At 60.7% G+C, this 22,642-nt stretch overlaps 1 protein-coding gene across 3 annotated transcripts; it reads right to left on the bottom strand.

The window, feature by feature from the left end:
• Positions 1-8,390: 8,390 nt before the first annotated feature.
• On the bottom strand, positions 8,391-11,914 carry LOC117640152. 3 transcript variants are annotated; one of them, XM_034376427.1, is made up of 7 exons: positions 11,803-11,914; positions 10,748-10,834; positions 9,546-9,660; positions 9,152-9,298; positions 8,940-9,073; positions 8,629-8,791; positions 8,391-8,560 (listed from the first exon to the last, which is right to left on the bottom strand). In XM_034376427.1, exons 2-7 carry the CDS (start codon positions 10,822-10,824, stop codon positions 8,531-8,533), a joined length of 666 nt encoding a protein of 221 aa, XP_034232318.1. In that variant the 5' UTR covers positions 10,825-10,834; positions 11,803-11,914; the 3' UTR covers positions 8,391-8,530. The 3 variants fall into 3 exon arrangements, with proteins under 3 accessions (XP_034232318.1, XP_034232319.1, XP_034232320.1); XM_034376428.1 differs by lacking the exon at positions 11,803-11,914 and adding an exon at positions 11,694-11,788; XM_034376429.1 differs by lacking the exons at positions 10,748-10,834; positions 11,803-11,914 and adding an exon at positions 9,804-9,920.
• Positions 11,915-22,642: the final 10,728 nt, after the last annotated feature.

Here is a 22,642-nt window from a genome sequence, read left to right as displayed (position 1 = left end):
CGATGCCGCCGCCCCGCTGCCTCGCATCGCAGTGCTTCCGCAGACTGATTCCGAGAGTCCGTCTCTCTCGCACTCACGGGGCGCGCCGCAGAGGTGCGAGAGAGACAGAGCGACGACGATTCGGAATTGCAGAGAGTTTTACTGCAGGTGGCGGCGAGTGCGGGGAGCAGGTGGTGCGGTGGTCGGCGGGGGTCATCAACAGCTGCCGCGCGCTCTCACGTCCTCAGCGCTCCGCCCGCCCAGGCTCCAGGCCGCGTCCGATCATGGCCGCGCCCGCCGCGCCCGCGCGGTAAGCTGCTCATTCTCTGCAGCGCGATCCGGGGATTTGCAAGTTGGATATTTGATAAGCATTTTCAATCAGGCCGCGCGCTGTGCGGATCACTGTGCAGGCCGGCCGCGGGATAACGAGTCGGTGGAGACATCCGGCCGCCCCGCCCCGCCCCGCCTCACCCTACCCCACCGCACCCCGCCCCGCCCCGCCCCACCCCGCCCCGCCCTGCTCCACGCCACCCCGCAGCACGGCCAGCGGCCGGCCGCGGCAGCTTCGGGGGCACTAGCCCAGGCCGAGGCGGCCGACCGACCCCGGCCCCAGCGTCCCCCAAATTGCCAAACTTTTCTAATTCAATGTAACACTTGAATAAGACATGAAAAATACCCTCATTTGCTCTATGGGTTGTACAACCCCGAGGATGACATGAGCTGGTCACCTCCACCACTTTTTTCTTCTCTCTCTGTCTCCTTTTCATCCCCTAAATCAAGTTAATAACTCGCGGCGCGTCGTGCGGCCTGCTCTGTGGGGAGCTGCACAGTGTGGTGACGCGCAGACAATCAAGTCTCTTGTGGCTGTGTATCCGAGTGTACGCCAGTCTGTCTGCCTGCATGCCTGTCTGCCCGTCCGACTGCCAGTCTGTTTGTCCGTTTCCAAGCTGCCGATAGTGCGGCACGAACCATCACGGGGCTGGGCAGGCAGGCAGGGCAGCCAGGCCGCCACGCACCGCTCCTGTCTTATCGCCGGCCTCGCCCAGCAGTCTCATTCCGAACTGAGCTTCGTCGCTCTGTCTCTCTCGCACCCATACGGAGCGCCCCACGAGTGCGAGAGAGACGGAGCGACGGCGCGCGGTGCAGCCCCGCGCCCTCGCGTACTCGCACGGCTACCTTTGTCTCGACGCGAGGGTGCGAGAGGCCAGCAGACTGGTTCCAAGAGTCTCCGTCTCTCTCGCACCCGTACGGCGCGCCCCGTGAGTGCGAGAGAGACAGAGCGACGAAAACGGCTCTCAGTCTGCGGGGCCAGCCATTCGAAACCCTGGGCACGCGCTCCGCGCTGCCCTGCCGGAGGCCAGTCGGGATCCCCCCCGTTCCCCTCAACCCCTTCGCCTTCGCGATGCCCGTTTTCTTATTCGCACTTTTTCCCACCTCACTTTTCCCCGCCTGACAGACAGTCTTCCTGTCCAGGTCGAAGCGGAAAAAAGGGCAGCCGTTTGGGCTGACAGTGGCGGTGCATGGTCCTGCACTGCAAAAGCGGCCCCGCAGCGCGGCGCCGTTAGGAACGAGGCCGGACTAGCCCCTGCGAAGCATGCGATGCAGGCAACCTGGAGTGCCAACCCTTCGGCGCCAAATCGGGCGGGTGGCAGCACTGTCGCCGGCTGGGTTTAGCAGCACAGCGGGCCCGGCAACACAACCACCGGCAGCAAACGAGGCGGAGTGCTGACGCGGTGGCAGCGGATTGGGCAAGGCCTGGCGGGGCAGGGCCGGGCAGGGCCGGGCAGGGCGGTGATCTATTGGCAACACTGTCATCCAAAGGAAGCAGCAACTCAGCGGGGCTGACTCGGCGGCCCACGGGCCTTGCTGCCTTGCCCGGCCTTGCCCCGCCTCGGCTCTCTTGTTTGACGCCCGCCCTGCCGCCTGCCCTTCTGCCCTGCCCGCCCTGCCTGTTGTACTGGCCTGGATCAAAAAGAGGACGGGGCGGCAGTGCTGCGGAAGACCCCCCACCCCCCGCTCCGCCCCGCTCCGCCCCGCTCGTCCCGAACCACCCCCAGCAGTCGGACTACTCCGACTTCGGAATGGGGTTTACTCTGCACTCAAAACAGCATCCGTCATCTTTATGGGCGTTGTCCTGGCCGGCCGGCCGCCTGATTCCGAAGGATCCACTCATCGCTCTGTCTCTCTCGCACTCCTGCGTGGCGCCCCATGAGTGCGACAGAGACGGGGCGGCCAGTCCCGGCCCCGCGCTGCTGGTTCTGGCCTCGGACAACCAATCGCTTTGGCTCCAGACCACCTTCGCCTCGAGTCCGAAGTTGAGGGCGAGTTTCAGGAAGGCTTCCCCTCTCCCTCTCTCTCTCTGTCTCTCTCGCTCGTACACACGCAGACACATGCATGCACACAATCACAGTCTCTCTCTCTCACACACACGCTCACGATGAACGCCCCGGTAGCCTGACTGGTCCCCAAGTACGCATTACTTTCGGTGACTCTCCCCTCCATCTCTCTCTCTCTCTCTCTCCTCTCTCTCTCTCTCTCTCTCTCTCTCTCCCTCACACATGTACACACACTCTCTCTCTCTCGCACACACACATATACACACACATGCGCACTTCGAACGCGAACCGGCGCTGTGGAGAGATTTAAATCTGACAGCGCAGTAGATATTTCATGCGTTTATGTAGTCTGGGGATTCCAAGGGGCCGTGGAGAGGGGCTGCTGGTGCAGAGGCCGGGGCCAGTTCGCCGGGCGAGGAAGCGGCACGGCATGGCCGAGGTATGGCTCCTCTTTACCTGCCGTAGTGACATGCTGGCTCGCCTACAGGACTTTGGAACGGAAGTCGTGGTCCACCTTAGAACCACCCTGACAAAAAAATAAAATAAATACCGTACTGTTTGATTGGCTTTTGATAGCTACAACCAAAAGCTGGGCACTTTGCACGACGACAATGAACCCCCAGCTTAGTGTCCTCGTCGCGGTCCTCTTCGGTCCACTTTTGATTGTAGGTTTTCGGATTTTCGATGGCAGCTATTGAATTTACTTAGCTAGTCGAACAAAACACGACCACAGTCTTTTTCTTTTTCGTGCTGTTGGTTGGTAGACCCGTTGTGCCTTTGGCGTGCAGGTGGCACAAAAATCCCCCTTTTTGTTGGTTGCTCCTTTTTTTCCGAGGTGGGGCGCTGCCGAGGCGCAGTCTCGTGATATAGCATAAGGGCGCCCAAGCTTCAGCCGAGGCTTCAGCCGGCCGGGCCGCCCCCACTTGAGTGCAGCAAAGTAACTCGGACTGGTTCGTTTGCTCAGGGCCTGCCCGGGCCTGCCTGCCAGCTCGGTCTGCCGGCCCGTTCGGCCTGCCTGCCTGCTCGGCCTGCCCGCCTGTCTGCCCAGATTTTCTTCTTTTCTATCAGCGGGCTTACCCACGCCTCGGTCAACAAGTCTTGGCTGTATACTTTCGGAGTGCAGAACTAACTCCCTGCGACCCCCCAAAAAAGGAAGGTTTTTGCAGAATAATTTCACTAGAAAAATACAAGGCAATTCGTCTTTAAATATCTTCCCGCTTTTGTAAGCCAAGTCCACTCTCTTCATGTCCTATCGCTCAATTCTACGATGCCGTCGGTCGGAGTCCTCCGGCTATAAATTTTCAATCCTGCATAGACCACTTAAACATCCTTGCTTTGGCCCGCCGGCCCCTTTGGCCCTTTCGGCCCACTACCCCCCCCCCTCCCAAAGCCCTCCCTCTGGATAACCTTGTTTCCTCGTCGCTCGGCGGCTCCCTTTTGCCTCTTCATTTTAATTTCTTGTTGCCGACTCGCTTGTTCTCCGCGCCTATTTAGGGAAGGCCGCCTCGCTCCGCCCGCTCTGCCCGCTCGGCGGGCTCGGCCTCGAGCGCGCTGGGTGGCCGCCCTGGCGAGCTGGCAGACTGGCAGTCGCACACGAGCGGCGCGGAGTCCCGCGTACCAGGCGCACCAACTCCTGCGCTCCGATTTCCGCTGCCAACCTCCGCATAAAACAACACAACAAGTTAGCAATCGCCCCGGCAGGGAGGTGTATCATCGTGAGTGGGACCCGCGGTGCCGCCAACATAAAAGAAAACCTCAACACAACAAAACAAGGACAAATATTCTCAGGTCTACTTTATTTTCGACTAACAAAATGATAAAGAAATGTGCTTCCCCGTCTGTTTCCGAAAACAGGCGCATTGTGCGAGGCCAAGTCTATCCGCAGCGCAGCGGCACGGCAGTGGCGCGGGGGACTGATTTCGGGAGTCGTCTTCGTCGCTCTGCGTCCCTCGCACCCAGAAGAACGCCCCACAGGTGCGACGGAGACGGAGCGACGAAAAGCACTCTCTGCAGGGACGCGGCGAGAGTAGCGCCGAAAAGTGATCAGTAGTTCGCCTTCCCTCCAGTCATCAGTTTCCGAACAAGTCGGGGCCGAGTGGAGACGGGGACGCGCGGAGACGCCAGCCCGGAAGTGTGAGGGAGAATTTGTGAGCTCGCGAGCAAAGAGTGAGAGAGAGAGAGAGAGAGAGAGAGAGAGAGAGAGAGAGAGAGAGGGGGGGGGGAGGCAGCGCACCCTCCGCATCTTGAGGAGTTTGTGCAGTGCCTAACTAACGCGCGCGGTGCCAAATGCAAAAGTTGTTTTCAGCTGGAAGATGTTTTGCAACTTCTGGTTGGCCCGGCCGGCGGCAGGGCTGCGCAGTGGGCCCCGCCCGCAAAACCGTGCACGAGGTGTGTTGTTGTTGATGATGTTGTTGTCTCCGTTTCTGGAGCGGAATCTTCGCTGGAGTCGCAGCACGCTGGAACTGCTGGAACCGGGGCGGTGGCGCATCGACGGCCGGTCAAGCGTCGACCCAGGACCGCGGAGCCTGGAACAGATTTTGAGGTTAGAGAGAGAGAGAGAGAGAGAGAGAGAGAGAGAGAGAGAGAGAGAGAGAGAGAGAGAGAGAGAGAGAGAGAGAGAAAAAGCGTACGCACCTGCGTGGAGTCCCAGTGCAGGGGCTGCGGCGTCTCCCTCTGCCACGTGACGTGCACACTGGCCGCGCGCTGCAGCTCGTGCCACACACTGGTGACCGCGGCGCCGGCCAGCAGCGCCTCCACCTCCTGCCCAAAGGCCGTCTCGGTGCGGTCCCCGCTCGCCACCTCGAGAAAAAAACAACAACAAAAACACACTCAAAAAGCAAGAAAAAAGCAACAGAAAACTGAAAAAAAAGGGTGGTATTTGAACCCAGGCCAGGGGACGGCCCCGCAAAGCACTGCAAAGTTTATAGTGTATACCTGGAGGTGGGTAACGTGGCCGGCGCGTGCCAGGCCATACCGAGTGGCCGCCACCTCCCTCTGCTCCCTCTTGGGGGCGGCGGTGGTGCCGGCCGTGCCTGCCGAGGTGGCGGCCCCGCTGGCCCCGCTGGCCCCGCCGCGCTCCTGCTGCGGCGTGGCCAGCCTGGCCAGGTCCCTGCTGTCCACCAGCGTGCGGAAACGGAAGGTCATGTCCACCAGGAACGCCCGCAGCAGGTGACTGTTGTCGCCCGTGCGCAGCGCGCCGCGGATCTGGGACGCGGGGGGGATAAAAGGTAAAAAGGTTGCCGGCGTTGCAGTGCCGCCAGCCAATCGAATCGCCCTGTAAAAAGTAACGCGCACCTTGAGGGGCTTGAGCTTGACGCTGAAGTAGACGGCGGGCTCCGTGTCGTTGACGCCGAGCAGCGTCACCTCGCCGCTCCGCAGCCCGGAGATCTCGGTGCCCTCCACGAGGTGCAGCGGGCGCAGCGTGCGGCGCAGCGACGCGTGCTTGTACTGCGGGCAGAGAGCGTGGCCGCGCGGTTAGAGGCGTCGGTTTGCGACGCCGCAGGTCCCGAGTTCGATTCCCACCAGGGTTTTTCTTTGTAAGTGCGGGGCCCCGGGGAAGCGATGCTGTGGTTTCTCTTAAGTTGATCAGACGCCCCGCGGTCCGGCCCGCCAGCGAAGCTCCCAGCGGCGGAACGTTTTTCTCTAATTGCTCGCGGGTTGGGCCTCTGCCGATAAGTCGGCCCGCGGCTGGCTGCACCCCACCACCCCGCACCGCCCCGGCGGCCGCGGCCACGTGGAACCTCATTTAGAACAGAACTAATGCCGGGAGGAGATTTAATATTTGAAGGGCCTGGCTGCCGGTGCTGCCGGTGCTGCTGGCTGGCACGGAATGCGTTGCTGAGGTCCTCGGGGGCGCTCTAAGCCCGGCCAGCCGACCAATCTTCTTTCCGGGATGCCCCCGGGCCCCGGTGGGGGCCGCACGGGGCGCGGCGGGGCGGGGCGGGGTGGGGCGGGGAGCTAATGGCCGGGATTGGAGCCCCCGGAGGGCAGGGCAGCCCCGAGGCGGGCCGCCTGGGCCCCCACACGCGCTGGCCACACGGCCTTACTCACATACTGCATGACGGTGTCCTCGAAGGCCAGCAGCTCGACGCGGTCCCCCAAGATGAGCAGCAGGTCCTCCCACGCCCGGTGGGCCAGCGCCAGCGCCTGGGAGTAGGACAGCCCGCAGGCCGGCGCGGGCACCAGCCCCGTGGCCCTGCGGGATTTGAGGGGGGAAAATGGCGCGAAGTCTGCCTCGTCCTTCCCGTATTATTTTGACCGTGGGGAAATGGCATTTTTATGCGTGAATTCGTGATGAGGAATTGGTTAGGACGGAACGACGGGATCGATTGTAAAAACGTGTAACGGGGGAAATCGACAAAAAAAGACACTCACGTTTTTAAAAATAGTTGATACGGATGCCACAACCTGTTTGACGTGATATCAAGACTGCTGAAAAAAAAGCACGGTTTCTTTTGTCACTGGGTGCAATACGGCTACATCAGCGGAGCGCTGCCACCGCGGGTTCGTCGCCGTCCTCCTCGTCGGCCACTTCATCGCCGGTCCTTTCCCCACTTTTCCTTTTTTCAGCGGATTTATTCCGGGGGAATACTCCTTCACAGTGACGGCCATAAAGGAGCCACCCGCTTCAGCGCTAATTACCAAAAAAATACCGGAGAAAACAGATGAAAATCGAAAATACCTGTCGGGTTCCTGGGTGACGCCTTGGCTGGCGTCCACGGCCGCGGCGACCACCGCCGCCACCGACAACAACACCGCCGCCTCCAAGACCTTCATGTTGGCGGTGCAGGCCTCGCGGGAGCAGACGGCGCACTGCTGGGGCCAGCGAGGCTCGCTCTTGCATCTCCCTGCACGTGAGGGGGAAGGAGGAGAATCCCTGCTCAGTCCGCGCAGAGAGAGAGAGAGAGAGAGAGAGAGGGAGAGAGAGAGAGAGAGAGAGAGGGAGAGAGAGAGAGAGAGAGAGAGAGAGAGAGAGAGAGAGAGAGAGAGAGAGAGAGAGAGAGAGAGAGAGAGAGAGGCTCGGACGGTCTAAAATGAACGGTGGACGCAAACCGGCGCTGTGGCTGCAGAGATACCGCCGCTCAAGATGCGGCGCGGCCAGTCAAGTGGAGCTAACGCAATCGCCCACACTGTGGGGCTGTGTGTGGCGCAAATGAGTGGGGAGAAGAAGATGGAGAAGGGGGAGGAGTATTTGCATCAATGGGGCTACACCGGTAGGAAAAAGTGAAGATAAGGACGGAGTCTGGTCAATTATTTACGTGGACCGTACCTTACCATGGACGTTCAGGTTTTTTTTTTTCAGAACCAGTTTACTTTAAGCATGGATCCTACACTCTACCAAAAATGTCCTGTAAATGCCGTTAATTTATTACCAGTTTTCACTGTAGGTCAATTCACAGCGTTTACTGTGATCTGCTCACGGGATTCACTGTGATCTTGTTCGCGGTGTTCACTGTGATCTGGTCCCCAGTAAACACTGTGAGTTTGACGCCGCTAAGCACCGAAGTACTGCAAATCAGGCTCCAATTCACGGCGTTTACTGTGGCCAGATCACAGTGAACACTGTAACCGAGATCACAGTGAACGCCGTGAACTAGTTCACAGCAAACGCCGTGAATTGCATAACAGCAAACATTGGTAATAAATTAACGGCGTTGACAGGACATTTTTTGTAGAGTGTAAGGGACCAAAAAGCGTCCTTTTCGCAGTGTTTGTTCTTCGCTGGAAAACCATTTCGGACTCTCGTTCGGACTCTCTTTTCCTCGGGAACGAAGTTGTCGGCCACGACGCCGAGGGAGCAGTACCTCCTAAAAGTACCACCTCGCCGCGTCATGGACACTATGCAAGCCACTCCAGCAAACCAGATCGACTTTCTTTTGCCCCCTCCCCTCCCCCAAACGACTTAAAGTTTGGAGCGCGGCCGCGCCGTTCCCGGTGCGCGGTTCTTCAAGACCTTTAACGCCGCCAGCGCGCTAGCGGAGCTCCCCGGCGAGCGGAGTGTCGCGAAGAACAGCGCCTTTTACGGTGTGGGTGGTCCAACCACGCAGTCGGGTCGATCGGTGCTCGTCATCACACTTTGCTCTCTCAAGTCTCTTTTATTTCCTTGTTTCCAAATCACAGAGTGAGTGTCTTTCTCTCCGGCCCTTGGAGTGCCGGGGTGGCTTACGGCCTCCGGTCTTCCCGGCGCGCTCTATTCCCGAAGGACGGTTACTCGGTCACAAGTATCCGAAGCCGCCCAGCTCGCCCTAAAACAACAAGGAAGACCCGTTTAGGCCGCGGCTCGTCTTCAGAAGGGCTTCCAGTGCGAGCGTGCCTTGTCGCTGGAGAGTTCCGGGCAGTAGCCCCAGCCGGGTAGCCGCTCGGCCAGGTGGTACAGCTGCGAGACGAGCCCCGTGACGGCCGCCCCCGCCACCAGCGCCTCCACGTCCTGGCCCCAGCGCACGTAGTTCTCGTCGGTCATCAGGTTCTTGACGTACCTAATCGTGACCAAAATCACGTATAAGACAGCGCGGCTCTCAACCTCTTGTAACCCATACGTAGCAGCAAAAAAATCGCAGCACTACAGTCAAATAGTTACCCACTCTCTGAAAAAAAAAATGCCCCTAACCCGAAAAAAATGCTTACCCAGCCGTCACCATGCAGATGGTGTGGTTGCTGCAGTCACCGTCATGGCCGTCCCAGGACACCTTGATGAACATGTTGTGCAGGTTGGCGGTGAGCAGGTGCGGGCCCTCGTGGTCCGCCATGGTGCCTTCGATCTATCAGACAGCAACAACAGTGTCAGTCTAACACGGTTTGTTGTTGTTGTTGTTGTTGTTGTTGTTGTTTGAACTCACCAGCCCCTCGATCTGCACGATGCCCCAGGGCTGCTGCGGCTCCTCGGAGAAGGTCTGCCAGTCGCTGGCGGAGACGTACTTCATGACCGCGCCGCGGTGCAGGTGCAGCGGGGTCAGCATCTTGCGGAGGGACCTCGCCCCCACGTGCTGAAAAAAAAAACAACATTTTTTGGAGGGAAATGTTTTGTAAACGACCTCATAGCAGGAAAGACTTTTAGGAGGGCACTTGGTTCCAAAGTAAAGTCTCGACACCGTTTGGAAATTCCTGGCCCCTAACCGACCAACCGCTCCCGGTGGCGCGCCGGGCTCTCTCAAGCCTCAGCATATTGGCACGGCCCGGGGGTCCGGGGCGCGTGCCCCAACACCTCAACGAGGCACTCAACGAGGTACTCACGTGCTGCAGGATGGTGCCGTCGAAGGCGAGCAGCGTGACATTGCCCGAGTCCTGCTGCAGGAAGGCCTGCCACGCCGCCATCAACTCCTTCTTGCCGGGCGGAGCGGCCGACTCGCTAAACACCAAATATTTATCATAAGTTTCCCTCTCGAAAGTAGACTCTTTTTTTCGCTCTCTCTCCGGCCGGCTGCTGCTGCTGAACCAGACCAGGAAAAGAGGAGGGGGGCTTCCCCGCAAAACGACCACAACACTACCCACCCTAATCTGATAACCAGCGCCCCGCCGACACTAGTGCAGCGCTAGCGCGGCTAGCGCGGGTAGCGCCCCGGCGGCGCGGCGGGTAACTAATAATGGGTCGGCATGATTTTCTGGTCCGTAGTGCCGCCACTGCCGGCAGGGCTGGCCAGGGCACTGCCAGCGCGCCACTAGAATCGTGTTGGTCGCGTAATCTGGCGTCGCGGCGCCGCTGTGTTCATCGGCCGGGAAACGTGACCGGGGACATTTTAAACAGCATTTCGGGTTGCTTCTGAAACTTCTCCCCCTTTTCCCCCTTTTCCCTCCTCCTCCTCCTCCTCCTCCTCCTCCTCCCCCTCCTCCTCCTCCTCCTCCTCCTCCTCCTCCTCCTCCCCCTCCTCCTCCTCCTCCTCCTCCTCCTCCTCCTCCTCCCCCTCCTCCTCCTCCTCCTCCTCCCCTCCTCCTCCCCCTCCTCCTCCTCCTCCTCCTCCTCCCCCTCCTCCTCCTCCTCCTCCTCCTTTCCTTTTCGCCGCGTTTCCACGAAATTTTCCGAACGGCACGCTAACGCGGTGCTCGCTGGAGAGGGAGGCAAGGTCTGTCATAATTGCACCAATTCGAGGCCCTGACAAGGAAATTAAAACAATTGAGCGACGCCGCGCGGCGATTGGTCAGGGACGAGCTGGCCGAGCCGTGCCGAGCCGAGCCTCGGCGTGGCGTGGTCAAGAAGGCGTGGGCGGACGGTCGGGGCATGTGGGCTGCTAGCGGCCAAGTGCGTGCGCGCGCTGGCGGTCAGGAAAAAAAAAAGACTAAGTGACGCGGGGATTCGAACCCGAGCGGGAAACAACTTCGACATTAGACCGGCTGCATGTCCAATAAAATATTACAGTGGATCTTACGATCTTTTTTCTGGTACCACAAAACTTTTGACACCAACAATCAAGAGTGAGTTCGTGTTTCTCGGAACTTACGTGCCGTTTTCCCCGCAAGAGGCGTACACCAGCGACACGCAGGACAGCAGCCCCGCCAGGCGCAGTAGCCACGCCATGTTGCGCCGCCTGCAGGAGAAATAAAAAACAAAAGAACGGCAGGAAATTAATGATAATATCGGTGAGACGAAGCAAGCCGAAGCAAGGCGAAGCAAGCCGAAGCAAGGCGCGCTGTTTGAAGAACCCGGTGCGGCATCTGCATCACGGGCGGGGTTCGAACAGCGCTGGAGTCTGCTTCCGCGCGCTGCTGGCGTCGCTCCGTCTCTCTCGCGCCCCCGCGGACCGGCCGGGCGGCTCGTGAGAGCGAGCGGGACAGAGCGACGGCAGCTGCGTTCGGAGGGCTGGCGGGACACGGCTCCGCGCGACGCCGTGTAACCCAGTATGCTAATTCCGCACCGCGCCGCGCCGCGCCGCGCGCCCTCTCCCGGCCGGGTCGTCGTTCCGAACACGGCGCGGGCCCGCGTTCGAATACCGCCGGCGGCAGCACATTTTTCCGGGCGACCCGGACGCAGCCGCGCCCGTCTTTTGCCCCCCGGCGTCGTGACGTGCTCGGCGCGAAAAACCGGAAGTGACAGATGCGTGATGGGCAAGGGGCGACGCGCCGTGTCGCCGCCGACGTGGGGGTGGGAGGGGGGGGGGAGTTCACAGGGGAGGAGAAAAGACAGGCCGCGCAGGGTGCCGACGGGGGCGCCATGATGGAGCTGGCAATGCAGGTCACTTGGGCTGGCACTAGGAGGGAACGGAGACATCGCGAGGTCACCGCGGCAGGACCGTCGGCAACCTTGCCTCCCGAGTCATGTCACCGGGTAGGAGGGACACAGATACATCGTGGAGGTCACAGCGTTACAGCAACATTGCGCGACCAAGAAAAACGAACCAGAGCAGCCAAACTATCAACACTTCAAAATTTAAATATATTTTTTCTCACACAATTGAAGTGAGAGGTCCGTTACTCGTACGCTAAAAGGCCTGCTGAGGGCTCCACAGCGCTGATGGACACCAAGACGCTGACGGACGAAACACTCGACGACGCTCACCTCGTGCCGCGGGCCGCAGGTCGCCGTGGAGTCCTCGCGCTTGCCGTGCGGCGGCGGCCTGGCGGCGTGGCGCTCTGTGTCTCCGTGTCGCGGTGCTGCCTGCCGCGCGGGGGCCGCGCCGCTCTCTGAGTCGTCCAGCGCGTCGCGGCGGCGGCGGCGGCGGCGGCCCGCTTGTCTTCCGTCGTCGTCGGCGTGCCTGCCGTCATCAGGGCCGAGTGGGGGGCAACCGCCACCACCGCGACGAGCACGACGGCGGCGAGACGCACAATGTCAATCAATTTTCTGTTTCATTCCCCGTTGTCTTTTCCGCGCGCGCGATTTCCACCAGACACGAAACCGCGGGGGGCGGGGGGCAGGTTGTCGACCCGCGGTGTGCAGCAGACACATGGCGGACACAAATAACGTCTATGAATATCGGGCGTGGCGGGCGGAGCGAGCGGTAGCGAACCGAGCGAAGCGGCCCTCACCCACAGCCAGCCAGCCAGCCAGCCAGCAGCCAGCCCGCCAGCCCGCCAGCCCGCCAGCCCGCCAGCTCGCCTGGCGGCCAACGGCCGAGGGGTTGCGCAGCATTGCGCAGACGCTCCAGCAGGAGCAAAACGTGCATAACGCGTCCCCGGCCGATCTGCATAAGTCGGCGCGTCCAAGCCGCCTCCAGCAGCGGCGTCACATTTTCGGACACGACGCCGAGGGCCTGATCGGAGTGCGTGGGCCTGGTCCCACCCGGGCGCGGGGGCTGGCGGGGCTGGCGGCCCCCCGACTTCCATAAACACTGCGACTTTAGCGCGCCGAGCCTGTCTGGGCCGCCGAGCCGCCACGGCGGTGAGCACTGCACTTTACTGCAGGCCCCTCGGCATCGGACGTCCCTTATTGCCGCGAGTTGATAATAACAATAAGAAGATGATCCCCCCGAGCTGTCTGCCTCTCTCGCTCGCCCGCGGCACGCCGCCACGCCCCACGAGTGCGAGAGAGGCGGTAGCGACGCGCGCGCGCCGTCGCCGGTTAGTTTCCCGCAGGGTCCTCGGGCGTTAATTCCGGTCAGAGTGCCGCCCCCGCCACATTGAAATGGTCACTTGCACGGCACGTTGCTCCATCATGGACATCGCCCCTCCGACACCCTCAGTGGGGCGTTCGGGCCAACACACACACACACACACCACAGAGGGGCGCACAAACAAATACAGTGTGAGCGACTTGCTTCGTTACGGCGCGCGTCGTTACGACGCCACGCCCTCCGCCATCCGCACAAAACACACGTCATTGGCGACTAATGAAATCTTGATTTATGCTTTTGTTTCGGATCCGCGCGGGCGGCAGGCCGCAGCCCGAAATCTGGAGCGCGGCTGCCGTGCGGGGAACAGGCACGCACGCGTACAGTCTGACACACACACACACTCTCTCTCTCCCCCCCCCTCCTCCCCGCACACAACTCACACACGCTATTGTCTGAACGGCCCATTCCTTCCTCCACGTTTGCATTCCCGTCCAATAATAAGGGTCCATGAGCCATTCCTCAAACGCCTCCCCCCCCCAACTCGCACCTCCCCTGTGTCCTTCCCCTAATCGACAGCCCCCTCTCCCTCCCTCTCCCCCTCTCCCTCCGCCAGCCGGGCGTCGCCGGCGCACGATGTGTTGCCTACCGGCCCGGCGGCGCCGCCCGGGCCGTCCTCCCCGGCCGTCCTAGCCGTCCTGGCCCTCCTCGCGCAGACGCCGTGAAATTGTGTACGCGTGGCGGGACGCAAAGTGGCAGCGGCTACACTCGCAAAAAAAAAAACAACAAACGTGTGGCTGGGAAAAATATTTCAATTTCAGCCCCCTTCCCGACAAAAAAATTACAAAAAAATACGTTTACTCTCACTTACATGGCTTTTGGTGTCAGTGACGGCATTCCAAAAGGGGTCGGCTGGACACCGCGCTCTGGCCGACTCCACGTGCTTTTCGAAATCCGATAGCCACCGGGTCGCTGGCGAAGCTGGCGCAAATGGGGTCCAAAATAAGAAAACGCGCGCCGTTTTCCCGTGTGTGTTTTTTTTTTAAGTCGTCCAAATTAAATTTGATGCCGCGAGGGAAACACACGCTGGTGCTGGTCGGCGCGCCGGAAGGCAGCGAGGTCTAACAGCAACGGCTCTCTCACTCGGCGGTGACCGCTCGCCCCGCCCCGCCCCACCCCGCCACGCCCCGCCCCCCCCCGCCCCACCCCGCCCCGCCCCGCCACGCCCACCCCACCCCGCCCGCCCCGCCCCGCCCCCCCCCACCCCGCCACGCCCCGCCAGGGCCCCACCCCACCCTTCCCGCCCCACCCGCCACGCCACGCCCCGCCCCGCCACCCCCCACCCCACCCCGCCCGCCCGCCCGCCCCCCCCCCCGCCCGCCCCGCCCCGCCACGCCCCACCCCACCCGCCCGCCCGCCGTGGGCCCGGGAAACTATAGGTGCTCGTTTCGGTGGAATTGGGCCACGTCCGCCGGCTTGCCTGCTTGTCTGGCCGTCCGTCCGCCTCGTTCATTATCGTAACAAGGACCGCCACCCCTTCCCGAGATTTCAAACTTTGTCGCCGCGCGACGCTTTTTATTTGCGTGTACCGGGAAATTTCCCACCGGCAACGACCCGCGGCTTCTTAAAAAAATAAAACCTCAAAAAAAATTGAGGTTCGTAGGAAAGAACTGCTGCTTCGCAGCGGCGGTATTTGAACCCGAGACTGGCCGGTAAATACCAAAAGAGAAAGACCTAATAACCCATCGTCCTTTTTCCACGACCCATCTGTCGGAAACAAAAGGTTGCGCGACAAGGACGAACAGGACGAGGAGGTGCAGCGCGGAACGAAAAAGGCCAAAAGATAAAAAACAACGGAGCCGAAAGAACAACGTGGAAAGGAGTGCGACGGAGAAGAAGCGCGTGGCAGAGCGGAGCAGAGCGGAGCAGGGATTCCAACCCGACCAGTGCCAATTAGTTTGAGCTCCCTCTTTTTAGAGCGTCAGCCAGCAGACCGGGCGGCGAGGCGGAGCGGACGGCCCCGGGGAAAAAATCAGAGTCACTGCAGAACGCGGAAGAGCGAGGAACGGCGCGGAGCGAGCGAGAGAGAGGGAGAGAGAGAGAGAGAGAGAGAGAGAGAGAGAGAGAGAGAGAGAGAGAGAGAGAGAGAGAGAGAGAGAGAAGGAGAGAACGTGAGGCCAATTGCGGGGCGCATCGTGTCGGCACCCTCTTCTGTTCTATCCAAATGAAATCGGCTGCGCGTTTAATGAAGCGTCGAGGCCACCGCACCACCTTGGCGAGGTTTATGTTGTCGTCTTTGTTTTTGTTGATTTTGTGTTGGGACGCGGAAAGTCGTGCACACTGCTGCTAGGCGCTTCGCCACTTGATACGGGATTAAGGTGCGGAGAGAGGTGTGTTTTTTTTTGGTTTCGGGAATCCCTTTCACGTAGACCCTTCGGCCACAAAACTATAAAGAGGTATTTGCACTCAGGTGTATGGCGTCACCCACCCCTCCACCATTCCCCACACCAAGTGGACGTCGTCACCGTGCGCCGCGCTAAACGCCCAGCTCGCAGTTGTTTACTTTTTTTATTGTTGTTTTTTATTTATTTTTGCACGCGCTGCCGCGTGGCCGCGGGGCGAGGGGCGAGGAGGGCGGCCGGTTTACGACCTTTACGGCCACGTATGGTGTCCTTAATTTTCTAGGCCGCGTCCACGCCCCGTGCGCCGCCAACACGCCCCGCCCCGCCCCGCCCCGCCCCGCCCCACTTCGCGCCGCCCACGCTGCGTTCGCACGGAACCAATTTGAAGGGGTTGTTACTGCGTCTGGCCGGCGAGGCCGTGATGCTGGGGCGTGGTGGCTGGAAGGGTGATCGGGTGTGGCGTGGCGCCTCTCACCTGGAAACTACCTTCGGGGCTGCGCCGGGCTGCGCCGGGCTGCGGGCCGCTCAGTTCAGGCCGTCGCCTTGCTTCGCCTTGCTTCGTTCGGTCGCCGCTCAGCCGGTCACCACGCGTCCACCACCAGCAGTGCTGCCAAGCCCCCTCCCCCTCCCCCCCCCCAGACACACACAAAGCTTGGCGCGAAATTCTAGAATCAAGTTATTGGAGTTTGGAGGCGTGCGGCAACGAACAGGCTGACCCCGGTGTCAGCCTACAGTGTGGCGGGTCGTGGCGCACGGCTTTTGAGCAGTCACACACACACGCGCACACACACACTAGCAGACAGTGGCGCGGCTTCGTCACGTCAATCTAGGCTCATATGTTGGCACCACTGGGTGGCCTACGCCTTGCCCGGCCAGGCCGGGCCTGCCCCCCACTACCACCACGCGGCGGTGTGTGATGTTGGTATTCATGGAGAGCCCTTGAAAGCCCGGCCATCCCTCCCTCTCTGTCCCTCTCCCTGCCTCCCTTTCGCCGTCCTCATCCTATCATGCGCTTCACACACACGCACACACGCACGCACGCACACACACACACACACACACACACACACACACGCACGCACGCACACACGCACACACACACACACACACACACACACGCACACACGCACACACGCACACACACGCACACACACACACACGCACGCACGCACACATGCGCTGCTTCGGCGCCACGCCCACCCAGCTTGCGTGGTATAAAAGGCCCATCAATGTTTACGGCCGCCCCCTTCGGTCCCTTCCCCTCTCCAGTGCTGGTGTCGTCAAAACGCGGTATTTGTTATGCCGTTCAGTAAGTTCGGAGCCGCGCGGCGCGCGCAGCACAGGAGGCAAGGCACGGTGCCAGGATAGTTGGACCTCTTTTCGGCGCCCCCGATCGCCGATCTCGCGATGCCGCCGAAGTGATTGGCTCGTTTTCTTTCGTCTTTTGTTTTCGTTTCGTTCTGTTTCTTCCAAATTCGTGCCGAGGTACTTGCTATCCCCGCTCTCGTCGTTCTGCGGACGATCACGATGATCAAAAGGTTACTCGTCGGTATCCGCATTTTCCTCGTCCAAGTGGCGACACGAGAGCCGGAAATCTGTATTCCAAATTGGGCAGGCGAGTGTCCTCTGGAGGGGGGCTTTCTCTCTCTCTCTCTCTTTCTCTCTCCCACGTGACGTCGAGTGATCCCGTTGCAGCACGTCGCGTGCAGCACGGCGGCGGCCGGATCACGAGCGGGATAAAGGATTGTGTGCTTCTTATCAAGCACCCAGGTGGGAGGGAGAGGGAGAGAGGCGGAGCGAGCAAAGTGATAAAAGAGAGAAGCAGCAAAGACATAGAGACGAGAAAAGAGGACCGGCTCCTGGCCGACCTCAACCCGCTTCGAAATCCAGGTGTCTATCACGTGATCGGTGACCGATTTGATGGCGTTTGGTCATCAAAATAAGTCACTGAATGCATTAGCACCGCGGTAGACACTTGATGCGTTTCGCTGCGGGTCACGGAGGGTCAGAGGCCGGTCCCTTTTTATCATCTCCGCAGCAAGAGACTTCGGCTTCGGTGTTTGAACGCGGGGCCCAAAGCCTGCGGTGCTCCACGCACAGCGGGCTGCAGGATGCGGCAGGATGCGGCAGGATGCCTGCACCGGCCCACGCCCCCACGCCCCCATCATCCTCCTTGCGGCTCGGCGGCCCGGCGGGGCGTAGCGGGGCGGCAGCCCCCGAGGTCCCGCCCATGCATGGCTAACGTCACCCTGCGGCCGGGCCGCGCAGCCAGGCAGGCAGCCAGGCAGCCAGGCAGGCAGGCGGCCAGGGCTATCCATATTGCATCCGAGTTACGTGCAGAATTTGGGCTGCACCCTTTGCTGGCCTCGCAGGCCCAGGCGGACAGACGAACAGACAGAGAGACAGACAGACAGACATACATACAGACAGACAGACAAACAGACAGACGGACAGACAGATAGACATAGAAGGCGCTGGTGGACAGCTGGCGCGCGGGTCACTCAGTGTGACCAACTACACGGCGCCGCGGCCAGGGTGGCCACATGACTCTCCATCAAAGTTTTCCCCCCACTCCCCTTTCCGCGTCTAACTTTTTCATCAATTTTCCGTCGGGGTTTCGCACCACTACCACTCGCCACGCTGGAGGGCGCTTGCTTTCACGCCATTTTCTGTGGACCTTTGGTCGCGGCTACACTGAGAAAAGAGGCAGGAAAAATTAAAATTATAACGAAAAGACGCACAGGAAAAACACTAAAATCGTTGGTTGACTTGCGTGTTTCATTTTTTTTTGTAAACACCATTGTGGATTGGTTTCAAGTTTGTATAAGCTTACAGAGGTAAAACTAATCAACAATGACCAAAGGTGGGTTTTTGAAAAAAAAATTTAAAAAAATCGGAGTGTAATTTTTTTCTTGCAAAATTTAGGAACCGCGGGGCGCAGACTTGGAAGGCGTTGGCAGGGAAAAGCGATTCGCCAGTCCATTGAAGAAGCAATCTAATCCACATAGCGGGGGCGGAAAGTAATTACAATTTGAGTCCCCCAGCTCTTCCGAAGACAGGCCTGCATTGCCTGCCACGGCCTGCCACGGTCTGCCACCAACTCAAACAGCATCAGTATGGTCGTCGCCTCGCCCACGCCTCTCTCTCTCTCTCTCTCTCTCTCTCTCTCTCTCTCTCTCCCCTTCCAATGCCAATCTTTTTTCCCTGTTGACGCTGCGCCGTGAAGCAGAAGGGCAAACTGTTCCTGCAGTGGAGTGAGTGAGAGGAGGGGGGGGGCTCCCTTCCGCGATTCAAGTTGAATGTGTGTGCGCTCACGACTAATTGAACCATACGACGCAGTCGAATGAGCGCTGCTGGGATATCGGATCGGGAGAAGAGAGAAGGACAGAGAGGAGAGAGAGAGAGAGGGGGGGGGGGGCACGGAGAGCAAATCAGGACCGTTTCATTTCTCGCCGTGATGCCAGACTGACTGGACTGGGCTTTAGCAGCGACTGATTTGCGTCTCGTCGCTCTGTCTCCGTCGCACTCACTGGACGTCCCGAAGTGAGGGAGACGGACCAACTCTTCGGAATGGCTCACCAGGTGCTGGCTGCCCCGAATTAATTTAATTTCCTCGCGTTGCATCGATGAGCTTGCCGCTGGAAAGTTGCTCCGAGTCCGCTTGCCGCGCGCTTCCTCGGGCCGCTTGAATTCGAGTGTGGCGCTTTGCACTGGTGAATGGTTTCTGCGACCTGGTGGTACAAACAAGTTAGTAGAAACACTCCAGACGCAATTAAGGTCGGTCGAAAATAGGTCTAGTTTTTTGTCGGTCTAATTTAGGAAGGTCAAATGATCTTCCCCCAGCGGAGCGGCAGCCTCTGCAACTTTTCTCTCGGCATAAAATAATGTTTGGCAACTGCGGCGCCACTGTCACGTGTTGCCCCGGCGTCCTCCCCCCTCCCCTTTTCATCCGAGCAGTCAGAACTCGTAAATCAACCCCTTGGGCTGCGAGCTGAGCCAGCCCGCGGGTCGGGGCGGTGGCGCTGGGTCGCCGTTGGGGCTGGTCTCGCGCCGTGGGCCGGCCGGCCAGGCTCGGGGCTAGGCTGCCCTCGCCTGCTGCCCTACCCCCCGGGCCGGCCGGGCGGCCGAACTAACCCGTGACATGCCGGGTAATTCGATTCCGTCCCCACTTGTGCCGAAATAAAGTGGCGGTGCTACGCGGCGTATCGGCCAGCCCCAGTAGGCCGGGCCGCCGAGCCGTTCTCCCTCTCTCTCGCACTCGCCGTGCCCCTCGTGGGTGCGAGAGAGACAGAGCGACGGAGAGGGCTCTCAGTCTGCAGGGAAGGGCGCACCCGACCCGCCGAGTCGCTTCATCCGCCAAACTTGATTCGGCCGCCCGGCTTGGCTTCTGGCGCGGCTTGTGCGTTTGTCGCTCGCGCGCGTGACTTCCTGCTGCGCGCCGCACGGCGCCGCACGCCCGGGCTGCCGCCACTGCGGTCTCTTGCTCCTTGTATTTCCGGCAAGAATTCTTTGTTTCCGCTGGGGAAAAGATAAAAAAAATCAATGTTTCTCCCCTCTTTTGCGCGCCACTACTTTTCACGCCGGCCTCTCTCTCTCTCTCTCTCCCTCTCTCTCTCTCTCTCTCTCTCTCTCTCTCTCTCGCCCCTACCTTACTCCTCCCTCTCTAAAATCGACACGGCGGCCCTCCTCCACGCGCGTCGCGAGTGAATGGTGATCGTCTGCGAGATATCCTGGGGACTGGGACTCGGCACGCTCTGGTTTTGCTGGACTTGGACTGCCCCCCCCCCCTTTTCCCTCGATGGCCCGGCCCGCGTGCGCCCCTCGCGATAAAAGCGGAACGCAAGGTAAACACGGGCTGGCCGCTTCACTGTCAGCCGAGCGATTCAGAGGAGCGGTTCGTCGCCCCGTCTCTCTCGCACCGCTACGGAGAGCCCCACGAGTGCGACGGAGACAGAGCGAAGAAACGACTCTTCGCTCGGCCGAGTCGCCGCGGAGCCGGGCAGCCGGGCGGCGGGGGCGTTTCGGTCCGGGGGGCTCTCGCTCGCTGCCAAGTAGTGGGGGGGAGCGCCACAAATAGGGGTTGAGATTGGAAAGCCCTCCGGGGCGAAAAAGAGAAACCTCCGTGGACAAGCAGCAGGAGGAGAAGGAGGGACAATTGGACTATTCAATCTACCCCCTTAGTCATCTTGCTGCGTGCCCCGCCGCCTGCCACCGTCACAGGCGCACGAACACACACGCACATACACACACACACACACAATCGCATGAACTTCTTGCCCTGGCCGCCATGGCTTTGGCCTTTCGTCCGCTCCGCGCCGCGAGCAAACATGGCACCATGGCAAAGGGTCGGCGCGGCTTGGCGCGTGTCGTTGTTCGATTTGAAATTCAATTCTTATTGTTTCTGCTCGCCCCGCCGGTGTTTATTTACCCGGGCGGGGCCGCGCCGGGCTGAGCCGGGCGGGCAGCGTGTAAACTCTGGCATTCCACTCCCTTACACAGCACTCTAGCTTTTCGGGGATTATGAGCCTCGCGGCCTGTGTCTTCAGCGGGAGAGAGAGGGGGAGAGAGAGAGAGAGAGAGAGAGAGAGAGAGAGAGAGAGAGAGAGAGAGAGAGAGAGAGAGAGAGAGAGAGAGAGAGAGAGAGAGAGCGAGTCCCCAGGGCGGCGAGCGGCAAGGCCCGGCGAGGCGGCGAGGAGGCGGCGTGCGATGGAATCTACTTTTCCCGCTAAATCCGTGCACCAACATAACCTTCTTTCGCAATGATAACAAATCCGGAGCCTTCGCGCCTCGCGCCGGCGCTGCCACCCGCCCCGCGCGACGCCCGGCGACGCCCTCAGCTCTTGAGCCGCGAGCCCTTAAGTTGTTGACTTGAACACGGCCGGGGCCTCCAGGGCCTCCGGGGCCTCCAGGGCCTCCAGCGGCCCGATGATGGCCACTCTTGTTTCGGAGGCTTCGAGGGATCAGCGCGCTGCAGCGGCACCGGGGTTTTGGGAGGGAGGGCGCCTGTGGGGTAGGCAAGCCCGCCGCGCGGGGCTGTGGAGCGCGTGGCCTACCCCGCCCTCGGCAGGCGCACTGGGGTAGGCAAGCCCGCCGCGCGGGGCTGTGGAGCGCGTGGCCTACCCCGCCCTCGGCAGGCGCACTGGGGTAGGCAAGCCCGCCGCGCGGGGCTGTGGAGCGCGTGGCCTACCCCGCCCTCGGCAGGCGCACTGGGGTAGGCAAGCCCGCCGCGCGGGGCTGTGGAGCGCATGGCCTCGCCGGTTCCGCCGCGCTGAGCGGTACGATTCGAAAAGTACACCGCAACGCAGAACGGCCATTTATCAAAGGGCGAACGGCACGGACAGTCCCCGGGGAGGGGGATGATCCACACGCATCAACAAGTACTGTACTAAGGCACTGGCCTCGAGTGTATCGGCGGGGTGGAGTGAGTCGATGCGCTAAAAGTCTTGGTTGTTATGTGCTAACCAAAGTAAAAACCGAAAAAAAAACAACAACTTATTTTTGAAGAAATTCTACTGCGTATGATGCTTGCGTCGGAATGACCGCATCGTAGCTAAAAAAATGGCCCTGCACTAGAGTAAAGCCGCAAAGAAAGGGACAGAGAAAAACAATTGAAATGGTTTCCCGGCATTGAAATTAGAGTGCCGTGTATCCAGGCGGTTCTGTCTCCGTTTGTTTACGAACGAGGTCGCCCCCCTCCCCTCCCCTCCCCTCCCCTTCCCCTGCAGTCCCTGCGGTTTCCTCCCAAGTTGCAGCGCGACTTCCATTAAGTTTGGGACCGCCGGGACGGAAGGCCGCTCCTTATTTTCCGTCTCTGTCTTTCCGTTTCTTCACTTTTTTTTATTCCAGTGTCGCCGCGGAGGCACCCATCGCGACAACATGCATGTGACATTGGCGCTGCACTGTGAACGTCCGCCGCGTGCGTCTCCTTGGCGGCGGCCGCCCAGTCGCATAGACTGATTCCGAGAGTCCTTTTCGTCGCTCTGTCTCTCTCACACTCACGCGCTGTCCCGCACGGGTGCGAGAAAGACAGAGCGACGAAAACGACTCTCGGAATCAGTCTGCAGCTTTGGCGCCTTGGCGGCAACCCTCCAGCCCCTTTACACAAATGACCTGAAATCAGTCGTTGCCGCCCGCCGCAGCCGCGCGTGAGCCAGCGGGCCGAAAGGGAGGGGGGGGGGGGGGGGGAGGGGAGGGGGAACCGCAGGCGCGCGGACGCCCCAAAAACTGCGACAAAGGGGTCGGGCGGGCGGCGTGGGGGTGGAAGGGTCACGGTTCCACGACGGAGGTGAAATCCTCCGAATGGTAACGGCGAGCTGCTTTTTGCTCTGGGCCTTTCTCCTCGCCCCCCCCCCCCCACCGCGCTTCCTGCCCCCCCCCCCCCCCCCCCCCCCGGCCGCGTCCCGGGCCTCGGACATCTTCCACGCCCTCGGCCCCCGTCCCGTCCCGAGGC

Source organism: Thrips palmi, unplaced genomic scaffold (assembly GCF_012932325.1).
Source record: "Thrips palmi isolate BJ-2018 unplaced genomic scaffold, TpBJ-2018v1 HiC_scaffold_12, whole genome shotgun sequence".
NCBI classification, from domain to species: domain Eukaryota; kingdom Metazoa; phylum Arthropoda; class Insecta; order Thysanoptera; family Thripidae; genus Thrips; species Thrips palmi.
Note: the sequence above shows the minus strand (reverse complement) of the source record. Positions and strands in the feature narration are given on the sequence as shown.

Bases quoted from the DNA above. Each gene is read 5' to 3' on its own strand.
- LOC117640152 (XM_034376427.1), bottom strand. From the start codon at position 10,824: ATGGCGTGGCTACTGCGCCTGGCGGGGCTGCTGTCCTGCGTGTCGCTG. The intron at 9,074-9,151 runs GTGAGTTCAAAC...GCTGTCTGATAG, and splicing joins TCGTGCAGATCGAGGGGCTG to ATCGAAGGCACCATGGCGGA. The intron at 8,561-8,628 runs GCACGCTCGCAC...TTGTTGTTTTAG, and splicing joins CGGAACTCTCCAGCGACAAG to GGCGAGCTGGGCGGCTTCGG.